Source organism: Pseudorasbora parva, chromosome 19, assembly GCF_024679245.1.
Source record: "Pseudorasbora parva isolate DD20220531a chromosome 19, ASM2467924v1, whole genome shotgun sequence".
NCBI lineage: Eukaryota > Metazoa > Chordata > Actinopteri > Cypriniformes > Gobionidae > Pseudorasbora > Pseudorasbora parva.
Window position 1 is genome coordinate 29,942,378 of NC_090190.1, and position 21,058 is coordinate 29,963,435.

At 38.4% G+C, this 21,058-nt stretch overlaps 1 protein-coding gene across 2 annotated transcripts in view; it reads left to right on the plus strand.

Annotated features, from left to right (window-relative positions):
- tshz1 (teashirt zinc finger homeobox 1) overlaps positions 1-21,058 on the plus strand; it is a 237,971-nt gene that overhangs the window by 190,885 nt on the left and 26,028 nt on the right. The window contains exon 1 of one of the 2 annotated variants that reach the window (XM_067426623.1): positions 13,502-13,642. The exons of the other annotated variant lie outside the window; for it this stretch is intronic. Coding sequence (XP_067282724.1) covers positions 13,603-13,642 — 40 coding nt within the window. The 5' untranslated portion in view covers positions 13,502-13,602. Of the gene's footprint in view, positions 1-13,501; positions 13,643-21,058 lie in introns of those variants that run through there. 2 annotated transcript variants of the gene reach the window in all.

The window sequence follows — 21,058 nt, forward strand, 5'->3', positions numbered from 1 at the left end:
CCGTGAGCTTGCAGCAAACATCTCAGGAGTGTTTTCCACTGCTTGTGCTATTGAGGCTAAACAATTTCACTGCACTAATTGGCCAATGTCAGGCGTGACACTAGGATAAACAAACGCTGCTCAGGAAAACTGAGACAAATGTTGGCTAATTAAACTGATGGGGGAGAGAAAAAAGCTGACAAAAAATTAGAAAAGAGGAAGAAAAAAAATCCCACCATGTGAGGCAGGCTTCCCATTTCGAAACGTCTCTGCTCCTCTAATTAGTCTTTATTTGGCAAACGGGAGAATGAAATAAATATATGCCGAGGTAAATAAATAAAAGCGTTTGAGCGGCAAAAGTCAAAACGATTTTGTGGCGTTTGGCGCCGAGACCTTTGAAAGAGGACAAAGCGGGGCGGTTTTAGCGAAGGCCTCAGATCTGCTGTGTGATCACCTCCCTGCTTCTCTTCATCATCTCGCTCGCCGTTTAATCACTTCTGTCAATTTGTTACTCTCTGTCTCGTTTGCGAAATAAACAGTCACGGCATGACGACGGACCTTGGCTTTGTTTGCGTTGGACTTTGAGATGCTCTGGCTGGCACACAAAAATGCGTTTCTGTTACCTTCCGTCTGTTTCTAAATCATTTCTCCGTCTCTCCTTCCATAATCTTTCATGCTGTCTCTCTCCCTGTCTCAATTCCTGGTTTTACCACCCCCGCTCCACCACCTCCTACTCCGGAGCGCGTGTCACTGGATGTTTATAGGCTGTTGTTTTCGACGCTGATGACCATTGTCACACAGTGTTTCTATTACCCATCTGCCCTGATGGATGGCCCCTCTCTGCGCTCATGCTGATAGGAGTGTCCTTGATCAGCAGAAGAAGAGAGCGAGAGAGAGAGGGAGAGAAGAGGAGGGGGGCTGGCTGAGGTGGGGTTGGCACTACCTGTCCATCCGCGGTCTCGGCAGACTGCAAGCTTCAGCCGTGACACGTGTAGATCAGCCTACTTACAGACACGCGGTGACACGCCGGTTGTAAATTGGGCCGCTGCCAGCTGAGGTGGGTGTGGACGCCGAGTCCCTTTCACTGCTTAATTGGCAACCAGCAGTCTGCTGAGGACGGCAGCGTCTCTGCCGTACAGCTGTGTTGAAGGAGTCCGCGGGACAATGGAGATGTAACAGGCCAAAGCTTTATAATTAAAGACACAAGTTGAGTGTCTCTGCTGCACTTCTGTATTTTGCGAACATCTGCAGAAGTTGTTTTTGTTTAAAGTACAGATGTAAATAGTAAGACTGGCGATCCAAGAAAAATTTGAACCATATTGGTTCTTAAAATCCCAAGAATTTCCTAACACTCAATGCTGTTTTACAGAGAGTGTAGTCTGATTCAGAAACAAATTGCTCTTATGAACCGGCTCTTTTTAGTGAATCAAAAAACATAAAGCATGACCAGTGTAGTCTGATTCAGGAACAAAAGACTCTTATGAACTGTTTTTTTCTTTTCTTTTTGTGAATCAAAAAAACATACGACATGACCAGTGTAGTCTGATTCAGGAACAAAAGACTCTTATGAACTGTTTTTTTCTTTTCTTTTTGTGAATCCAAAAAATATACGACATGACCAGTGTAGTCTGATTCAGGAACAAATGACTCTTATAAACCGTTTGTGTGTGTGTGTGTGTGTGTGTGTGTGTGTGTGTGTGTGTGTGTGTGAGCCTGTTTATGTGGTTTATGAGGACACAAATTTGTATAACTACATGGGTATTACACTGTTATTACACTATAAATGTGGTTTATGAGAACATATCAAATGTCCTCATAATTCAAATGGCCTTAACACATTCTAAATTATGTTTTTTTTTTTGAGAAAGTAAAAATGCAGAATGTTTTCTGTGATGGGTAGGTTTAGGGGCAGGGGCAGTGTAAGGGGATAGAAAGTACGGTTTGGACAGTATAAAAACCATTACGCCTATGGAGAGTCCCTGTAAACCACATAGACCAACATGTGTGTGTGTGTGTGTGTGTGTGTGTGTGTGTGTGTGTGTGTGTGTGTGTGTGTGTGTGTGTGTGTGTGTGTGTGTGTGTGTGTGTGTGACTCTTATGAACCGGTTCTTTTTAGTGAATCAAAAAACATGGCATGACCAGTGTAGTCTGATTCAGGAACAAATGACTCTCATGAACTGGTTCTTTTTAGTGAATCAAAAAACATACGGCATGACCAGTGTAGTCTGATTCAGGAACAAATGACTTTTATGACCATATTTTTTTTAGTGAATCAAAAAACATACGACATGAGCAGTGTAGTCTGAATCAGGAACAAATGACTCTTATGACCGTTTTATTTTATTTTTTGTGAATCAAAAAACATACAGCATGACCAGTGTAGTCTGATTGAGGAACAAATGACTCTTATGAACCAGTTCTTTTTAGTGAATCAAAAAACATACAGCATGACCAGTGTAGTCTGATTGAGGAACAAATGACTCTTATGAACTGGTTCTTTTTAGTGAATCAAAAAACATTCAGCATGACCAGTGTAGTCTGATTCAGGAAAAAATGAGCCTTATTAGTTATTTTAATGAATCATTTAAAAAGACTTCTTAAATATATAACATTTTAGTATTTTAATAAAAGACAATAGAATTAATACTATATATAGCATATGTTATATTTATATATATATATATATATATATATATATATATATATATATATATATATATATATATATATATATATATATACACACACATATATATATATATATACACATACATATATATATATATACACATATATATATATATATATATATATATATATATATATATATATATATATATATATATATATATATATATATATATATATATATATATATATATATATATATTGTCTATATAGTATTCTCTATTGTAGTTCACAATTGAACCATTAATTCTTTAAATGAATATTTTCGTAATGCACATGAATAATTCGATACTTATGTATAATTGTAATATTTTAATATAATGCATTCAAATTTTATATTAAATATATATTCAAATTGTATATACTATATACAATTAATTAATTAATTAATTAATTAATATACTGCATGTGTGTGTTAATATTGTTAATGATAATAATTTGTTATATACTACATTAAACGCATCCCTGAATTTGTTTCATAAGCAGAAGTGACATTATTGAAATATGTCCAAATATATCCAAATAGAATCAGATGATCTGTACTAGCTAATAATAACTAGCTCCAATATATGCACTAATATATATATATATATATATATATATATATATATATATATATATATTAGTGCATATATTGGAGATTCTTCTGCAGCTGTTGAACACAGAACACATGTTCGAACATTCCCTAAGTATGTGTTTGAAGCGTGACATGAAAAGGGTTAAAAAAAAGTATGGTTATGATGAGCTCACTTTAAAAAAAATGGATTGTGCGCTATATGTGGAGTCGTTTCGAGTGTGTTTGGCTGTTTCATCTCTGATAAGAGTCATATTAATGATATTCTGTGTGGGAACAATGATAGCAGTGATTTGCCTCAGCATTGTCATTTACTGATTGATTATCCCGTGATTTATGTTTTAATATAAAGGGGTGGGGGGGTGGGAGGCTACACCAGAGCACATAATACAATATCCACAGTTAAAATAACTTAACGAGCTGGAGGGAAAGAAAAAACAATGAAATTTCAAATGGATAGAACAGCTTATCAGTTATGACCCCTCTACATATACGCTCTACGTGTGTGTGTGTGTATGTGTACATGAATAAGAAACAGAGAGAACGCAGGAGATTGAGAGCGAGTGAGTGTGTTTCCTCTGTAGACAGTAGGCTGATGATGAATTTTTAAACAGATCACACTGATAATTGTATTTCATATCTGTCAGTGACGAGGAGACTGGCCACTGAGATGCTATTTATGTCAGCGCACCTCGCTCGGTACAGCCCTCAATAAAACTCAAATCACGAGGGAGATTGTTAAGTCTTCCTCAAGAATTATTAAATCGAAGGAAAATTTATGGATGACACTTTATAACAATTAATCAAGAGATGTTGATTAATAAAGTTATCCTCCTCCTCCGATGTCGGGCAGCTGAGCCGTCGTTGTCGTCACAGATATGGTTTTGTCATTCTCTCTGATTAATGCGGCCCAGAGAGACGCCTCCTTCTTTGCCCACCACACCCTCGACTTAAAGCAGCCCGACACGGGAAACATTTTCTACCTGTTAACCTTGAGGAAATATTGGAATGAGTGGGGCAACAGAGAGTGAAGGAGATCATTTGGGACTGAAAAAAAAAAATCAAAATGTAGATTTTGGAGAATGTCACCCAGCCAACCTTGTCACTGTGATTAGGCTACTGTGATTAATTAGTTTAGTAAGATTGAGCATTTAGGTCAGAAGTTTGTGTATATGTACCTTTTTTTTTCTTTTTAACTACTTCCCAACCTAAAATCCTTAAAAACTAACACATAGTGCATTTAAATCAATCAATCAATATAAATAAATAAATAAATTGAATTATAAATTCAAATTAACAATATAAAAAATTAAGTTGTGTACAGAAAGCTTGAAACGGTAAGTAGGTCCTATAGTGTGCTAAAAAAAACCACAAATGAGAATATGAATGGGACTCTTCGGAGATACTAATAATATTAGCCAATGTGTATTGGAGAAAAAAAATCATAATATAAAATTCATAATTCATAATAACCCACTACCCCCCCCCCCCCACACAATATATATATTCATAGGTCATATAACAGGTTATATATCAAACAATATATATAACCATTAATCGCGATTAATCACATCCAAAAAAAGTTGATATACCTAATGTTTGTGTAATGTGTATAATTACACATTTGTATAATTATGTATAATTAAAAGACATATTTGCATGTATATAATGTGTGTGTATATATATATATATATATATATATATATATATATATAAATATATAAAAATCTAAATATATACATCCGTGTGTATTTATATATACATAATTATACACAGTACACACACACACATTTATGTTATGTAAACACAAACTTTATGCTATTAACCAAATGACAGCATTTTATATATATATAAAAATCACATCCAAAGTAAAAGTGTTTACTAAAAATGTGTAGTTTGTATAATTATTATATATATATATATATATATATATATATATATATATATATATATATATATATATATATATATATATATATATATATATATATATATATATATATATATATTTGAATACACATAAATGTAAATATTTAAGAAATATTTTTATAAAATTGTATATATTGTGTGTATATATATATATATATATATATATATATATATATATATATATATATAATTAAATTATATATATATATTATTATATATAATTATACATATTGTATGTATAAATATATCTTTTTTTCTTTTATTTTGGATGCAATAAATCGCAATTAATTACACACACATATCTTTGTTTTAATTAATAAGATGTTGATGAGACCTCGAAGAAAGTGAAAAAACAGAAAAACTCCAGCAAGTAACATAGCCAGTATTTGAGGAGCGAAAAAAAGAAGCTCTCATTGAGAATGAAGTGCTACGTGTGAACGTTTGCAGGGTAGTTCGGGGTGGAGCAGGGCCGTATACGTCTGATTTGCTGATAATATAGCCTTGAGGCAGGCGTCATCAGTCGCTCCCGCTGCAGAAACCAGCCAGAGCTAGCCGAGGCTTTTGGAAAGACAGGGCCGGCGTTCAGGCTGCTGCCAGGGTGTGGAGCGACAAACATAGGGCCGGAAAACCCGGCCTGGTTTAACACCCGGATCAAAGGCAGTGAGACTCTATAGGGCCGTTTGTTTGAATCAACCTACTTCTCTCAAAGAGAGTGAAGGGACGTTCAGTGTGGCAGAATGGTGGACTCAAATGGTGCGTACGGAGCCTCCTCAGTGTTACATAAACCAAAACCCCTACATAAACACCTCCTGACTACTGAATTGTGTTATGATAGGCAGCCATATCTGCTAAAATAAACAGAACTGGAAGGTTTGGGCTGTGAGATGTGACCTGCGTTCGCTAGGCAAGATTTTTTTTTTTCTGGTTATATTTATCATATCATTTTACTAAGACTCTAAGGATAGTTTCCCCCATGTCTTTTTAGTGAAAAAACCCACACATTTATTTGAATGGTCTCGGATGCGCCGTGTTATCCTAACAGTTTGGCACAGTGCAGGATATTTTAGCTGGTCAATGGAGAAAAGAGGAAAACATTTCTTGTTGTTCTTATTAATGCTTTTAGATCTTTTATATAAACAAACACGTTTCCACTAAGCGTCAGAAGTAGAGCACTCCGAGCAGCTTTAGGGGGCTGTTTTTCTCTTTGTTGCATCAGTATAGAGGAGATATCTCTCTCTAACTGAAACCCTCAGGCTATGAGTTGGACTGAAGCAGAAAAAACACACACATCCTATTCTGTTTCTCTTAAAAACCATACATTATCAAAGGCGTCTCATGCATATCTGTGATCTAAAGTGGTTACATCTTAATAATTACGGTTCAGAAGTATAAAAGAATCAGAGGTTTCTTTTTTTCATTCCGGTAGCGTTCGAAATTGTTCACCAACTTCCCTTTTTCCAGCGTGGAAAATAAGACCTGGGGAGCAAACAAACAAACTAATAAATAAATAAAAACAGACAGAACGGCGCTGCTATATCATTTAATGACAAGATCTAGAAAGCGGGGAAATATTCTTTTTAAAACGGAATATAAATCACGGTGTGTAGCTTTCGTGTCTCATCTCGATCTTTGCACTTTTTCTTTCACTCTTTATATTCATTCAGTCAATAAAACGCTGAGAGAGACGTTTCCAGTAATCCTATATGCTTAAATATGACTGGGAGTTTATCTGAATCGCGCTTTCTGGCCACTCTCCTTCCGAGATTCTGCGGAAAATGATGTTTTTACAGAACATTTCCCTTTGCAACCAATCAAAGAGGTGCAGTCAGTGGTAATGAAACAGGAAAACATTTCAGCACTCCTCTCTCCTCTTTAATGGCTGAAAAATGCTAATTGGAAGAAGACCGCATGTGTCAAAGAAAACAAAAGAGGTGGTATGGCAGGCAGCGGGACTCGTGCTGGAGGATGGTATTTTGAAATGTGAAATGTGTCACTTAACTCCCGCTGAAACGCACAGGGTTTGGAGGGGAGGGCCGCGGAACGGAAGCCCCTCCTGAACGTGGAGGTGCAGCGGAGCAGGAAGAGACGTTTATGAGGTAATAACCAGATACAGTCACACGGAGCATGAAAATCAGGTTGAAGAAACCTGGAAGATCCCGATAGGCAACTGCATGCGATTCCTAAAACGTCTCGTCGCTGATTTCCATGCGCATGACTTGTTGCATGCGTAGCGCTACCAGTATTGTTTTAATTAAAGATGTCTATTGTGCAATTGGTTGCATCTGAACTTTAAAACACTTTTCAACCACGTGGTTTACAATGAATCAAACAATAACACTTGAAATGACGTCTCGTGTTGGACTGGTAAAGTCATATTTGTCATGAATTAATCATGCTATTATTTCTCTATTATTTGAAGGGAATAAAAAGACTAAGATAGAGGGTTTCCACATGTCATATAAGTTTTGTGATCAGCATTTATTTGAAAGTACAAAAGTAATGAGTTACGTAAAGCTGTGTGATGGGCCTCCTTCCTCCAGAGAAAGGTGACATTTTAATTACCCTGCCTTATCTGATGGGTTTCGAGATATTCTTCCCAGTAAAAGCCTTCTCTTTATTATTTTTTGTATTATATATTCTTAGCTTTCGCCTGTCAATGACTGTACAAAATTCATTTGACCCAGTCGTTGATTGAAGCTGGAAGTTTTTTATATGGTATAAAATAGTTTTATCAAAAATCTCTTCGGTGTGAGAAGTGTCTCCTGCTTTTATGACAAAAGAAAAAAATTCCTGTGAAGGAATAATTGTGATGAAATAGATTTCTGACTTGAGCAATATAAAACTTGCTCGCTCGCTTTTTTTTTTTTAACACAATCATCCTATTAATAATCCTACAAATGATTACAAAAGACACCATAACTTTGTCCATTGTCTTTTATTTGCATGATTAAAAAACAGCAAATAAATGATTCAGCAAATTGTTTTTGTTTCAAATATTAGAATTTGCGTTATTACTTAAACTGTGAAAAATTCATATTTAATATATTCAAATGTAAAAATGTAAATAAAAAATAATTAGCAGTGCTACAAAAGCTCAGTGGCAACAACAGCTGTTCCAGCGATCCAGAACTGTAATTGTAATACTGTATAGATTTCAACATAAAAGTGATTGTAGAGATGTAGCAATATTAGTTTAAATAAACATAATTGCAGTGGTGGCATGTAAAATGGCTTTGATCATGATCACAGACGTAAGGTTACACCACAGAGCCCTTCTAGAGTATTATTAAAACTATGTGGGTTGCCGTGTTTAAGTGCACGGCATATAATTTTAGCAGTACTGACGTTAATCCCCAAGCGATAATCGCTATCAATAGCTGGATGACTCCATGTGCAATTGTGAACGGTGTACAGCTTTACAAAAAAACAAACAAAACAAACATTTAATTATTCTAAATGCAAGTGTTGCTGACCTCTGACCTGTGGACTGCAAGATTGTCCTTTTTGAAGAACGGCAACATCACCTACAAGACAAGAACAACATTTTGGAAGCATAATCAATTCATCTGAGTCACATGCGAGGTTAGGGTACTCTCTCACAAGATTCACAAAACAAAGCTATTTCTGTAACCCCATGGGGGAGATATGCTGCTGAAAAATAATGCTGTATCCTGTAATTGGTATTGATCTTGCCTGCTGATTTTGTGAAATACATGATTATTAAAAAAAGATCACTTGACACACATATTTGCATAACGTGTTGAAGTTTTAGGAGAATGGTGTGATTGTTTCTCTTATGTTGCTCCCGACTATTTACATCACCGCTAAAACCCACAGTCCAGAATTAGAACGTGTGTGTATTTCCAACACACGACAACTGTATGATCAAGTCCTTTTTTAAATAGGAAAATATACCTTTTTTGTCATTGTGACAGTCTGTAGAGTTCCTCTAGTCAAAAATGCATCAGTGACAGCTAGCTATGTTTTTGTTTATAAACCTTCAGATCTCGCCTTACATATCTGTGGACACTTATGACGGCATCCCGCCTCGTGTAGCGCGCGGGCAATTTGGATCATAATTTGTTGATGTGATGTGACATGCTACATATATATAAAAAAACGACTTCAAAGACTATCACCTAGAATCTCCCTCGGTTTCTCAGTCCCAGTCTTGTACCATCCGTCTGCTATCCCTTTAAGCAGACAGCGTAATATTGAGACATGAAGAATTTCTGCAACATATAATGTGCATTATAGCATGTCCAGGGCCAGCTACAGTAAACAGCAGATCAGACTGAAATGCGTATAAATTTGAGGTTATTTTTCATAAATTAAGAGAGATGAACCAAAATCCATTTGCTCCAGTTACTATTAAGTATCAACACATAAAAGCAGTGATAGAGAATCAGTTTAAAACACTATAACACCATAAACGGCATAAAATCTATTATCACTTTAACCAGAGCTGCTCTCCTAAAATACATTAAGTTAAACTTACATAGTTACATAAAATTAAAAAGTGTGTGTATATATATATATATATATATATATATATATATATATATATATATAGTAGGTGGGTGAGGACACATTCAGCATTCAGGGACATTTTTTTATTTACTCATTTATCCTCATTAACATTCATGTTTTCCAATAATTTCCAGTCATTTATTTCTTAAGAGAACCACAGAACTTATGTAGGAAAGAAAAAAAAAAGAACAGTTCTCCTATTGTAGAAGCTTTAACCAGGGCTATAAGGCTGAAAATGGCACAGTTCAGACTCCACACGAACCGTTAAAAGTGCGTTGGCATTGCATCTCGAGATTTACGCTTGTTCTTGCGTGGCAAACCTTCAGGAATGGCCTTTTTAAAAAGAATAAGATGTCCTACACTGAATAAGATGATAGGTACACACAAATATGGATACATTATATATAGATAACTATTCCCAGAAGAACACAATGAACACATAAAACCCACACACACACACACACACGCCGACCTGTCAACTCTAACTAATGTTCACTACCAAAATTTGCATTGCCGATGATGTGTTCTGGCACATGCTAATAAAATACAAAGTGCATAAATAAATAGTTTTACTTGTTTTTCACTGGGTGTTAGAAAAAGATGCAATTACAATTTCATTTAAGACAACAAATGCAAATACTGTAGCTGTTTGTATATCTATTAATCTAAAATTATTTCTGCTCATCAAGCACAGCTGGGTAATTCACCATGCCAAGACACGCTCTAGTCTGAGTTTGGAGAAACCCAGCATGATCAGAATGTTTTTTTTTTCTCTTTCTGATTTATTATAGTTTTTATTTTATTTTATTTACACTTTACAATGTTACAGTGAAATTACTGATACCAATGAACGACATACATCTATTGTGTTAATCATTTTGTGGATTTATTTACTCCTTTATTTACTTGTAAATACATATTTTTATTACGCTTGTAATCACTTATATTAATATATGTTTAGCACAGGCACTGTAATATAAAGTGTTAAATCCCTTTTAAGTGCACAACCCCTTTAAGGGAACTTCATCACAATGCTGAACACCAAACAATAAATCTGGAGGACAAAACTGGAAGAACTGCTCCAAACAAGAAAGAAAGAAAAAGGAAAGAAAAGCCCTGATTTGTAAGTCTGTTAGGATAATGCTAATTGATATAAATGCCACGACAAAACAGCACAAAGCAGTCATTGTGAATTTCACTCGGACAGTTACACAGGAAGAAACTGGTCAAGAAAAGTGGAAGAACAGCTTCAGATTTTCACGACAGCGATAATAAGAATCAGATAAATCAATAATAATAATACGAAAAAAATGTAATGATAATTATAATTAAACAACAGTTTCATAAAAGTTGAAATTAAGCTGTTAGAAAACACAGATTTTTTTTTTCTAACACATGCGTTTATTTGAATATGACAAGCTAATTATCATTGTACCGTTGTCTTGCACCGAGACCGAGAGATATCTGTTGTTAACACGCAATAATCTCGGGAAACCGTAGCATTTTTTGCCCAGCGCTACTCCTGCCCTACAGCGGGAGAAATCTTGGCTTCTTTGAGCCCGATGAGTTTCTGATGGGAGATTGGTGACGTAAGAGCCATCAACAGCGACAGGCTGATCGAGGCAGTCGCGAGGATGGATAGATGGACAGATGTTGGGGCGGAACTTGGACATATTTCCACATTATTAGACCCTACCGACAGGCGTACGGCATAAATGATCAGTTAGATTGCAACTGGCAATAGCTCAAGGATGCGCAGCACCGTCAAAGGTAAGAACATGATTTAAACGTCGCGTGCCGAGATATGAACGCTTCGGTGGTGGTGATGTGTAATATCCTAGCCTGGCTTATTCACACAATTTACACTATACTAACAAATGTGTACACTCACCGGTATGCGGTGTGCAAGGCGAAGCTCTCGCGTCGGTCCACGGGCTGAATCATCCGCTGAAATCACAGCAGAATCCCCGCGCGCCGAACCGCCGCGCGTCGAAGAACCTTAAAATCCGTTAGAAACATCATCAGGCGACCGGAGCGAGCCAAGGCCACCTCAGAACATTTCTCGCGTTCCCCTTCCGAGCGATTTAAAAACACACCCACCCACTCGCCAACTTACTGAAAGAGTGGACATTGCGTCAACGCTGGTTTAAAGACAAAAACAAAGTTGAGATTTAAGTGTGATTTTGGGGGGTGCCAGGTACACCGTGGCAACAAAGTACTGAAGAGCAGATATGCCGCGGCTTTTTTACGGTTCTTAACCTAATAGGATCCGAAATGTCTAACACCGTGGACTCGTTATTTAATTTCTGGATGTTTTGCAATTGATGAATAAGTAATGTGTAAGCGTTGTAGAGAGGCTTGTTACGGTCATACTCAACTTGTTCCAGGAGTCCCTCCCCTTCCCGTGCAAAGTGTTCACTTCCTAGTAAGGTGTAACGAATCAATCTGTAACTTCCAACTGTCCTTTTTTCGGGGATGGAAAAAGGTCGCAAATAATTTCCGTTTGGCGTTTGAACGCCTGGAATAGTTCGTAAAGTGCTGTTCGCCTTGGCAAACGTGGTCGAGACAGATCAACAAACCTGGCAAAAGAATAAAATACAGTGAAAGGATCAAAGAAATGTTGTTGTGTGCATGAAAAACGGACAAAATCAAATTAAATGTTTGCAGCGGACGTCCCGCCTTTATGCGTTTGAATGTTTGCGCGTGACGTGAAACTTATTTTCACGATGACTATTTGGGATCATAGTTTAATTTTAAATACCACTGTTTTTATGTTTTTTTATTATTATTATTATTATTAAATCGTATGCTGTGTGTATTAGTTTGAATGGACAACATACAAACAAGTGATGTGTTCTCCAAAAAGGCAGTTCGTTGTCTTTCAAACGATCCTGTTTTGTGGGGAGGGAAAAAACAGAACAATTAAAAAGATTGACAGGTGGGTTTTCACTGTCAGAGTGACGCTCTGGAGGGGTGGAGTAAAGAGAGAGAGGCAGGAAAGGCAACTCGATGTGTCTGTCTATCAGTTGAGACTGTCTGAACCGCTCACGCATCCTGAACGCGCGATACATATTTCAGCGAAGAGCCGCGAGACCAAGAATGCCGTTTCGCTCCCTGGAGTTTCTGTTTTTTTAAAAGAGTAATTAGTTTACGTTCGTTGCGAGAGAGTGTGTTTTTTGTTTATATATCGCTCTGTAGTAAACGCGTCACGCTCGCCCGAATCAACTGTCCACATGTTTCCCTGAGCATGGACGGACAGTGTGTTTGGTGAATATCGGGAGGAGCACGAGCACGAGCAGACTCTCCACTGCGCGCGTGGGGAATTTAGTCCGTTGAAAATGCGCACTGAGCTCGAGCCCCATTTGTGACTGACATTAACTGTCTCCTGTCTGCCTGTCTTTTCCCTTGGTTTTGTCCCGGTTTTTAGGCTTTCCAGCGAGCGAGAGGACGGAAATACACTTGGACGGGCTCTCCACAACTGGAAGTTTCTTCCGTTTTGCTACAAACTATTGCCATAATCCAAGGAGAACCTAAGGAAGCGTTTTTTTTGTTCTGTGTTTATGCGCCGTTAGACATGGACGGGAGATATATCTTGAGCTCTTGGCAATCATGCTATGACTTATAATTATTAAACGTGTCGGCCATACACACCTTCCTTTTTTATTTTTACAGACATTTTAGTCTGTAAAAAAAACTACAACCTCCCAAGACCTATTGACCCCTCTTAGACTTTGCATCGGCTCAAAGTGACTTTTTAAAGAGGTGGAATAAAAAGACAGACTCCGAAGAGAAGAGGAACGCGTTAATACATGATTTGTATTACATTTTGAAATTAATTCTTTCCCCCCGTCACTGGCATTTTGGTTCTGTATGAGAAGTCAAGTGGAGGGTGGGACGACAGCATGCCGCGGAGAAAGCAGCAAGCGCCGAGGCGATCTTCAGGTAAGCGGTGCATGCATGTTTTGTTTACGAATAGTACATAGGGGGGAAAACATAGTCACCCACACGTCATTATTATGTGAGGTTAAAATGCTTAAACCAAATATTGACTGCAATTTTTGACTTTTTGATTTGTTTTCTGTTCGTCTTTAACTTTTCAAGAATGTTAAATACAAAGGTAATTTCACTAGAATGCATTTTATTCATTTAGCAGAATTAATTTATTTTCAAATGAATGCGTGAGTTTAGTTTTTTTTTTTTTTTTTTTTGAAGTTGTGCCAAATTAAAACTTCACACTCCACCGTGGCCTATGTAGTCCAGTGAAATGTAGTTTCAAAGTGCTCAAGTTCTCCTATTTAGATGCGGATTGCCATCCTTGATTTGATGCTTGATTGATCGCCTGTCATGTGGCCGCCTTTGATCTATTCATTCCTGATAAACATCAGTAAATCATTCACCATGGAAACACGCATGCGCCTTGCAGCCCAAGCCACTCAAAGGACAACTTTTGCCCCCGTCGTGCGAGAAAATAGAGAAAGGAAAGAAGTTTTCGGCAGGGTTATACACTACTTTTTTTCGACATTCAAAGAGAGGGGGATAAGGGATTGCTGGGGCGTGTCGAGAGCACAAAATGTAGCAGAGAGAACATCTCTTCCCTGATAGATGTCACTGAGCAAGGCCTCTGTGCTAAGATCTGTTTTCCTCTAAGCTCAATTTATTCATGCGAAATGTACCTGTGCTCTTTGATGTTATAAGATTTCTGTTTTTAATGAATCTTCTATCAAGATCAAGAGAGCAGATCTCTGATTAGTTATGAATGCTGTTGAATATCTTTTAAGGCAATTGAACACAAACTAGCCATTATATATTTACCCGTTTTGTTGTATTATACTAAGGGAGTTCCATTTTGTCCTTTTGGTGTTCTCTTTTTTTTCCTTCGTTTTTTTTCTTTTCTTCTTCTCCCATTTAATCTCTGTGACTAACAGGTCCATTCTCTTCTGAATGAAGGCTCTCTTTCAAGTTCAAGCATCAGTAGAGTTACTGATCTGCAGAATTAGGCCCTGATATTTGACTGATGAGGGAACCGCCGACATACCAGACACACTGCTGTAACCGAGGTCGACTTTATAAAGGCTAACAAGCGCGATACACAGTTGACGCTTCATTCGTTTCCACTGACTAACATTTATTGTTCCTTGGTTTTTACGTGTACCTTTCTGCTCATTGGAGGGAAATGGTATTTTTAAGGGATTATTTAGTCTCCCTGGCTGTATGGCGAGACTGACGTGGGGAGTTCGAAAGCTCACAGAGGTGAGATGGCGCCTGGTAATCTGACCTGGCAGCTCCTCCACAAAAACAAGCCATCAGCCCCCTCCACCTCAGCTGAATATTGATTTAATTTTCTCTATTCTGACAGGCATGTTCATCATTTGCTTTAATGGTCATTCAAAAGTTGGCAGGCACATTGTTTCCGTTTTTCCCAGAGCCTGACACTTTTCCCCTATCCATCAAAATATAAATGTTAGGAATTATTGATTGAGGGAATAAAAAGAAAAGCCGCTTAGCGTGACAAGGTGATTTGTTTTTACTAAAACTTCTAAATCATTTGAGCTGACTGATTTTTTTTTTATAATTTATTTATTTTTTTACGCTTTGCGCTGTGTACTAAAAGCACTTTCTACCTCCGTTCCACCGCTCCACTTCTCAGTTATGCTCCACCTCTTTTAACGGATGAGTTTGCCTCGATTTGGTTGCTATCATTGCCATTGTTTGCTCTGAGTGATTTACATGCATCAGCTGTGGGCTTAGGTCGTTTTGGTGCAGTGGGATCGGAGTGGCCCTCTCTGTGTTGGGCTGCTGCAGTCATTTGTATTTATTTGCTGGCTTTTCTCTGAAACAGACACGGGCCTCCCACGTAGAGCACAGACTGTGTCTGTGAGTTTGAGCTCTAGCAGCGAGGAGAGGAGCCAGGGGAGGACTCGCCGATGAATGCGGTATCTCTCCGCTGCTCCAGGTTTCATTTGGTTTTGTGTTTTCACAACCTCCCACGCAGATAGACATGCTCGGTTTGCATCCATTCCACGCACCTCCGTCCTCTGGATAGCCGGGGTGTAAACACTGCCGTGAGGTGGTTTGAAATATTTTTGCTGCTTTTACTTTTTTCTCCAGTTTAACTTTATCTGATATGTACATCATAGATAACTGCCCTTTTTTTCTTTTCTTCCCTAAATGTAAGCGTGACAATTAAATTGTATTCCGTTTAGATTCGCATTTGAGATGAGATTGGGGAAAAAAAACAAGCTCACTCGAAAGAAGAAAAATAAAACGTGAGGAGGGAGTAACCAGCACGGGGAGTCATTAAAACGCATTCTGTCCTCAGCACCAGAGGCTTCTTAATTATCCGACATAAAGGTAAAGGTTCCTCTGCTGGCTTCATTAGGGAGGAACCCTAATTATCTGAGCTCCTGATGGATTTGTGACAGGCTCTAACGATTAAAGCTGACAAATTCAGCGAAGTGTCAGGTCTGCAGCTGCCTTGATGTAATCAAGTTGATATTATACAGTCCCTTTAGCCTGTAGTGCTGAATTAACTCAATTTTCTGGTGCAGGTGACAAATGGACTTTGCTACCTGACTAATCACGTCACCGTGGCAATGCTGCCTAATGACCTCGGTAATCCAGGCTCTTAACCGCACCGCTGGGCCCAGAAAGCATTTGAGGCAGCCAATCAGAATGCCCCTGCGTTAGCCAATCGGGCCTGGTGCTCTGCAAACACGCCATCATTCCGTCTCCATGTTGATGGACTTACCACTGTTCTGTGTCATTGGTCGCACTAACGTTCAAGCTCTGAGTGTACCGACACACCATGCTCCTGCTGACAATAATCGCACCACGCTCTCGAAATCTGAAAATACTGTCAGAATTTGAGTGCTGTTGAGCGGCTCGCTTTGCTTAAGTCTCTCAGTGCAACGTTACATACAAATCAGCCTGCATTTACAGATTATATTATGTGCAGTGCTGTTACAACTCAGTTGTGATTTATGTGTTTTTGTAGCACGAGTGTGAGGTTAATGCCTTTTTATTTTCTAACAAAGATTTATTATGTTGCATTAAAGATGTGGAGGTTTTGTTGTTGTCTGTTAAACAGCCTGGTGTCTCTTCATATTCATTCTCATATCTGGTGAGAAATGTGAAATATACTGGATTATCATTTCTCAATTTGTGATGTATTTGTATTAAAAGATAGGAGTTGACTACCACCATTTGTTTTGCATGTATGACACAAATAATAGAAATAAATCTATTGGGGGACATTTAGACGTCATGTTTTATCTGTCTCTTTCTTTAATGCCTATTTTCATGCTAGCAAAATAAATAAATCCTCCCACAAGACGAGAGAATGCAGCGTGACATCTGGGCTCACCTTGTGTTGGCTTCGCTGGAGGGTAGACTCATCCGCTCTCATGTCATTAACAGGTGACATTGACCCATTTAGTCAATATTCATGTTGGGACCCACCACTTACAACTAATAGTTTAATTTGCATTTGGGGATCAAGCCAGTGGCCTATAGGAAATCAAAGCGTATCCAGTTATTCTGAGTCCCGAGCTTGCCGTTCCCCTTGTCCGAGATTGTGGAGGTTGAGTTTGATTAATGAAGATCGATGACAGGTTTTATGGGAAGAGTGGATCAAAATGAAAATATGTTGGGACTTAGTATGAGCCAAGTGTGCATGGTACACAGTCTGCGGTAAACACTGCTCTGTGGTTTTAATGAGCTTAGACACATTTGGGAGTTATCTGGTTTCCTCAAGTTTCATAAAGTCTAAAATTAAGAATACTTCCAGACGTGTGTTTGTGCGTCTGCTGATAATTGCTGAAAAAAAACGAGCACACAGAGGACCACAAAAAGCTAGCGTGTCACCAGAGGAGGTTTGGATTAGAGGTACTGTAGCATTATGGGAACTCAACTATCAAAAGGGCCAGCTGTGTTTTTTCTTACTTTCTTTTTCTCTCTCTCTCTCTCTCTCTCTCTCTCTCTCTCTCTCTCTCTCTCTCTCTCTCTCTCTCTCTCTCTCTCTCTCTCTTTCTCGTCCTGTCTGTTTTGATCCCCCATGTTTCATTTCTCAGCTAATTTAGTCCACAGTGAGTCAGAAAGATGAGAGGGAGGGGGAAGAAAGACAAAAGAGAGAAAAGCTCAAGTCATGACCCAGCAACGGGAGTCTCCAAGCTAGAGGAGTACACGGAGGTCAACGTTTACCCAGGGGAGCCCACGTCTGCCTTCTCTCTGTCCTGCCCTGCACTCATCTGTTGCTGCTTTCCCTTGCTTTTTTTCCTGGCTCACAGGAAGCATGGGGTGTTTTTAGAGGCTCGGTGGAGTTTTCTCATCCCAGTATGCCGTTTTCCTCATGGAGCGCCTTATACATCCTCATCAGATAAAACACAAACGGCTTGGCCAACAGATCCGTGCCGATGTTTATAACGGGCCAGCAGGAGATTGAGGTTTGATGTTTGTGTTGTGGGATCTGAGGAGCGTGTGGCGTCTCAACAGGATGATGCTGTTTGTGACACAGTCTGATTAGTTGCATATTTTTATAGATAGTGTAGTTAATGTTGTATTTCAATGGTTGACATTTCATCAAGGACTGCTAAACGTACTGAGGTTTAAGCCTTGCGGTCATGCGTTCATATTTAGTAACTTCATTTTGACAGATGAGCATAAAACGAAAGGAAGCTCTTTGATGATGTTAAGTAAACAACCATGAAGCCCCCTCAAACTCAGGGAAGTCACGTCCTGGGACTCGCTGTTCCTCCTCCCATCAACCACTGTATTCTCATCTCAAAATATCCTGCCTGCTCGAACACAAAAGACCAGCTAAAGACAGATGAAAGAGAGAAAGCACAGGTCCCCTTAGCATTATTTTCTTAAACCAAAGTCGTACGCTGTATTGTGTAAGTTCAAATAATGTCTGCAATAAACAATATTGCGAAAAATATTCAAACAGGTCTACAAATCACTTCCCCTAATCTGTCATTGGTCAGAAAAATAGTAGTCCCGTCCCCAAACTCAAACTTGTTTGGGCTAGTTGGAGTGGTCAAAGATACCAAGCACTCTCTCTCATTCTGTATAATTTTATATTTGTAAGGAGTAATTCTCACGTAAACTTAGTACTCAGACTTCATGCACGTTTGGTGAATGAGACCCAATGTATATTTAACGTGCATGAAACTCATATGTAATTTTATATGAAAAAATTTACTTGTTAGTCAAGGTCTATGGGAAGAAGACTGCGAACAGGAAACCGAGGGTTTAGTGAGTAAACTGTTATATTCAAAAATGCAGGAGGAAGTGAAAAAAAAGAAAGGAGCGAGCGAGCGATAGAAGAAAGGAGTGGTGCTCAGAAAGGTATTAGAGCTGACAGATGAACAGGAGTGGGGAGAAATTCTCCCGCAGCAGCTGGGACTGCAGTCATTATCCTGACAGGTGTCAATTAAGAATTACTGCCTGCCTCAGTCCTCTGCGCAGCCCAGCTGTCTGCGCAGCAGAGAAATAACACTTTACCCTTGTCACTTTGTTAGTTCGTAGCCATAGCCTCCGAAAATGAGTCGCCCCAACGCTAATCGATAACCAGTGTATTAGCAATTATTTTGCACATTGATTTACGAGGGCCAACGACTTCTTCTGTGCTGTTATTAGCCCTTGATTAGATCTGCCCGCACACGTGAACACACACACTCACATACGCATTCATAGCATGCTGCCCTGTTGCCAGGTGGATATATGTTTCCTCCGAGGCCCCGGGGTCTAGAACAATCTTAGTGCACAGTCTTAGTGGCCCTGTTGGGCCTTCCATCACTCGTGGCCGTTACAGAGACAGGCCCCTCTTAGGCCCCACATGCACCCACACACACAAACATGTACAACACCTCTGTGGGGGTTGAAATACAGCCCCATTTCAGGCCGGCCTGAATGAACGCTGATAGGGTTTGAGTATGTGTGTGAGAGAGAGGGGCTTGTAAAAGGCAAGAGTATTAGTGAGGTGTCGTGGTCTGTTTCAGCCAAATGAATGGCCCTTTGCTGTAGAAGGTGCTCCTGGTTACCAAGAGTTATGGCTGACCAGATAGGGGGCTTCTGGGTAATGTCTGTGTGAAGGAGCACTGAACCTTTGCTACATTTATTTTCATGCCTGTGGATATTTAATACTCAACTTTAAAGCCATCGTCAAGAGCTTTGTAGGTGTCTTTATGACTCTGCAACATGTATGGCAATGCGAGATCTGATTTATTTTGACTGATTAGTTGTTAAAAGGTTACTTCCCCCAAAAATGTACATTATGTCACCATTTACTATTCCTTGGGTCATTCCAAACTTAGTTTTGTTCTTCTGTAGAACCTTAAAAATGAATAATAGATTTCTATGCTCCTTTTCCATACAGTTTACAATAAACAGAAACTGAAGGTTTCAAGATTATAATTGTTATTCTTCTGTTCAAAAGTTTAGAGTCAGTGATTTAAAATATATATATATTTTTTTTTAAATATATATAAAATTAATTAATTTAAGCAATAGTTTTTAATTTGTTTAGGAGATACATTAAATTGAGCAGATATGACAGATACTGTGTTGAGTGTTACTAAATATTCCTGTTCCAAAAGAAGTTTCAAAATGTATTGTACAAAGTATCCTGAAAAGTGTCAGTTTCCACAAAAATTAGCATACATTGCTATTTAAAATATATTAAAAATAGAAGAATTACATTTTTAAATTGTAACATTTCACAATATTACTGATTTTTTTTTTTAGTATTTTGATCAAATCCATGCTGCCACTGTGAGCCTAAAAGATTCTTTCAAAAACATTTTAAAAACTTACAAAAAACGTCGCAACGACCACTTTTTTGCTTGCTTTTGCATCTGTTTGAAACCTGTAAGCTTGAGCCATCATTTTTGTAATTAAATGGAAAAGATTGGTTGGCACAGTCTTCAAAACCTCTTCTTTTCCACAGAAAATAAGAAAGTCATGGCTTTGGAGCTGAGTAAATGATGTCAGAGTGTTTATTTTTGGGTGAACTATTCCTGTAAAAACTGTACTTTCACAAGCTCTAAGGTAATTGGGTTATCGTGTCACCTGTGAAAACAAACTTGCGTGTATACTAGGTCGTGGTGAGTACAACAAACTCTCAAGTCTGAAATCGTCCTCTCACCCATACGTAGTGGTGGATTATGTTCTTTATGCTCGAGAATGGGATTTTTGTTTGTTAGAGTGTGACCTTTGCCCTACAGGAACTAAAAAAGAGAACCTAATCCCTGGGTTCCCCTGATGTGCCTATGTAAGAATGGAGATCCCTCTCCCTCCACTCTTGATCAGAGGCGTTACGATTCTCCTCTATGAGCACTAAGCCACTGGACACACAATGAG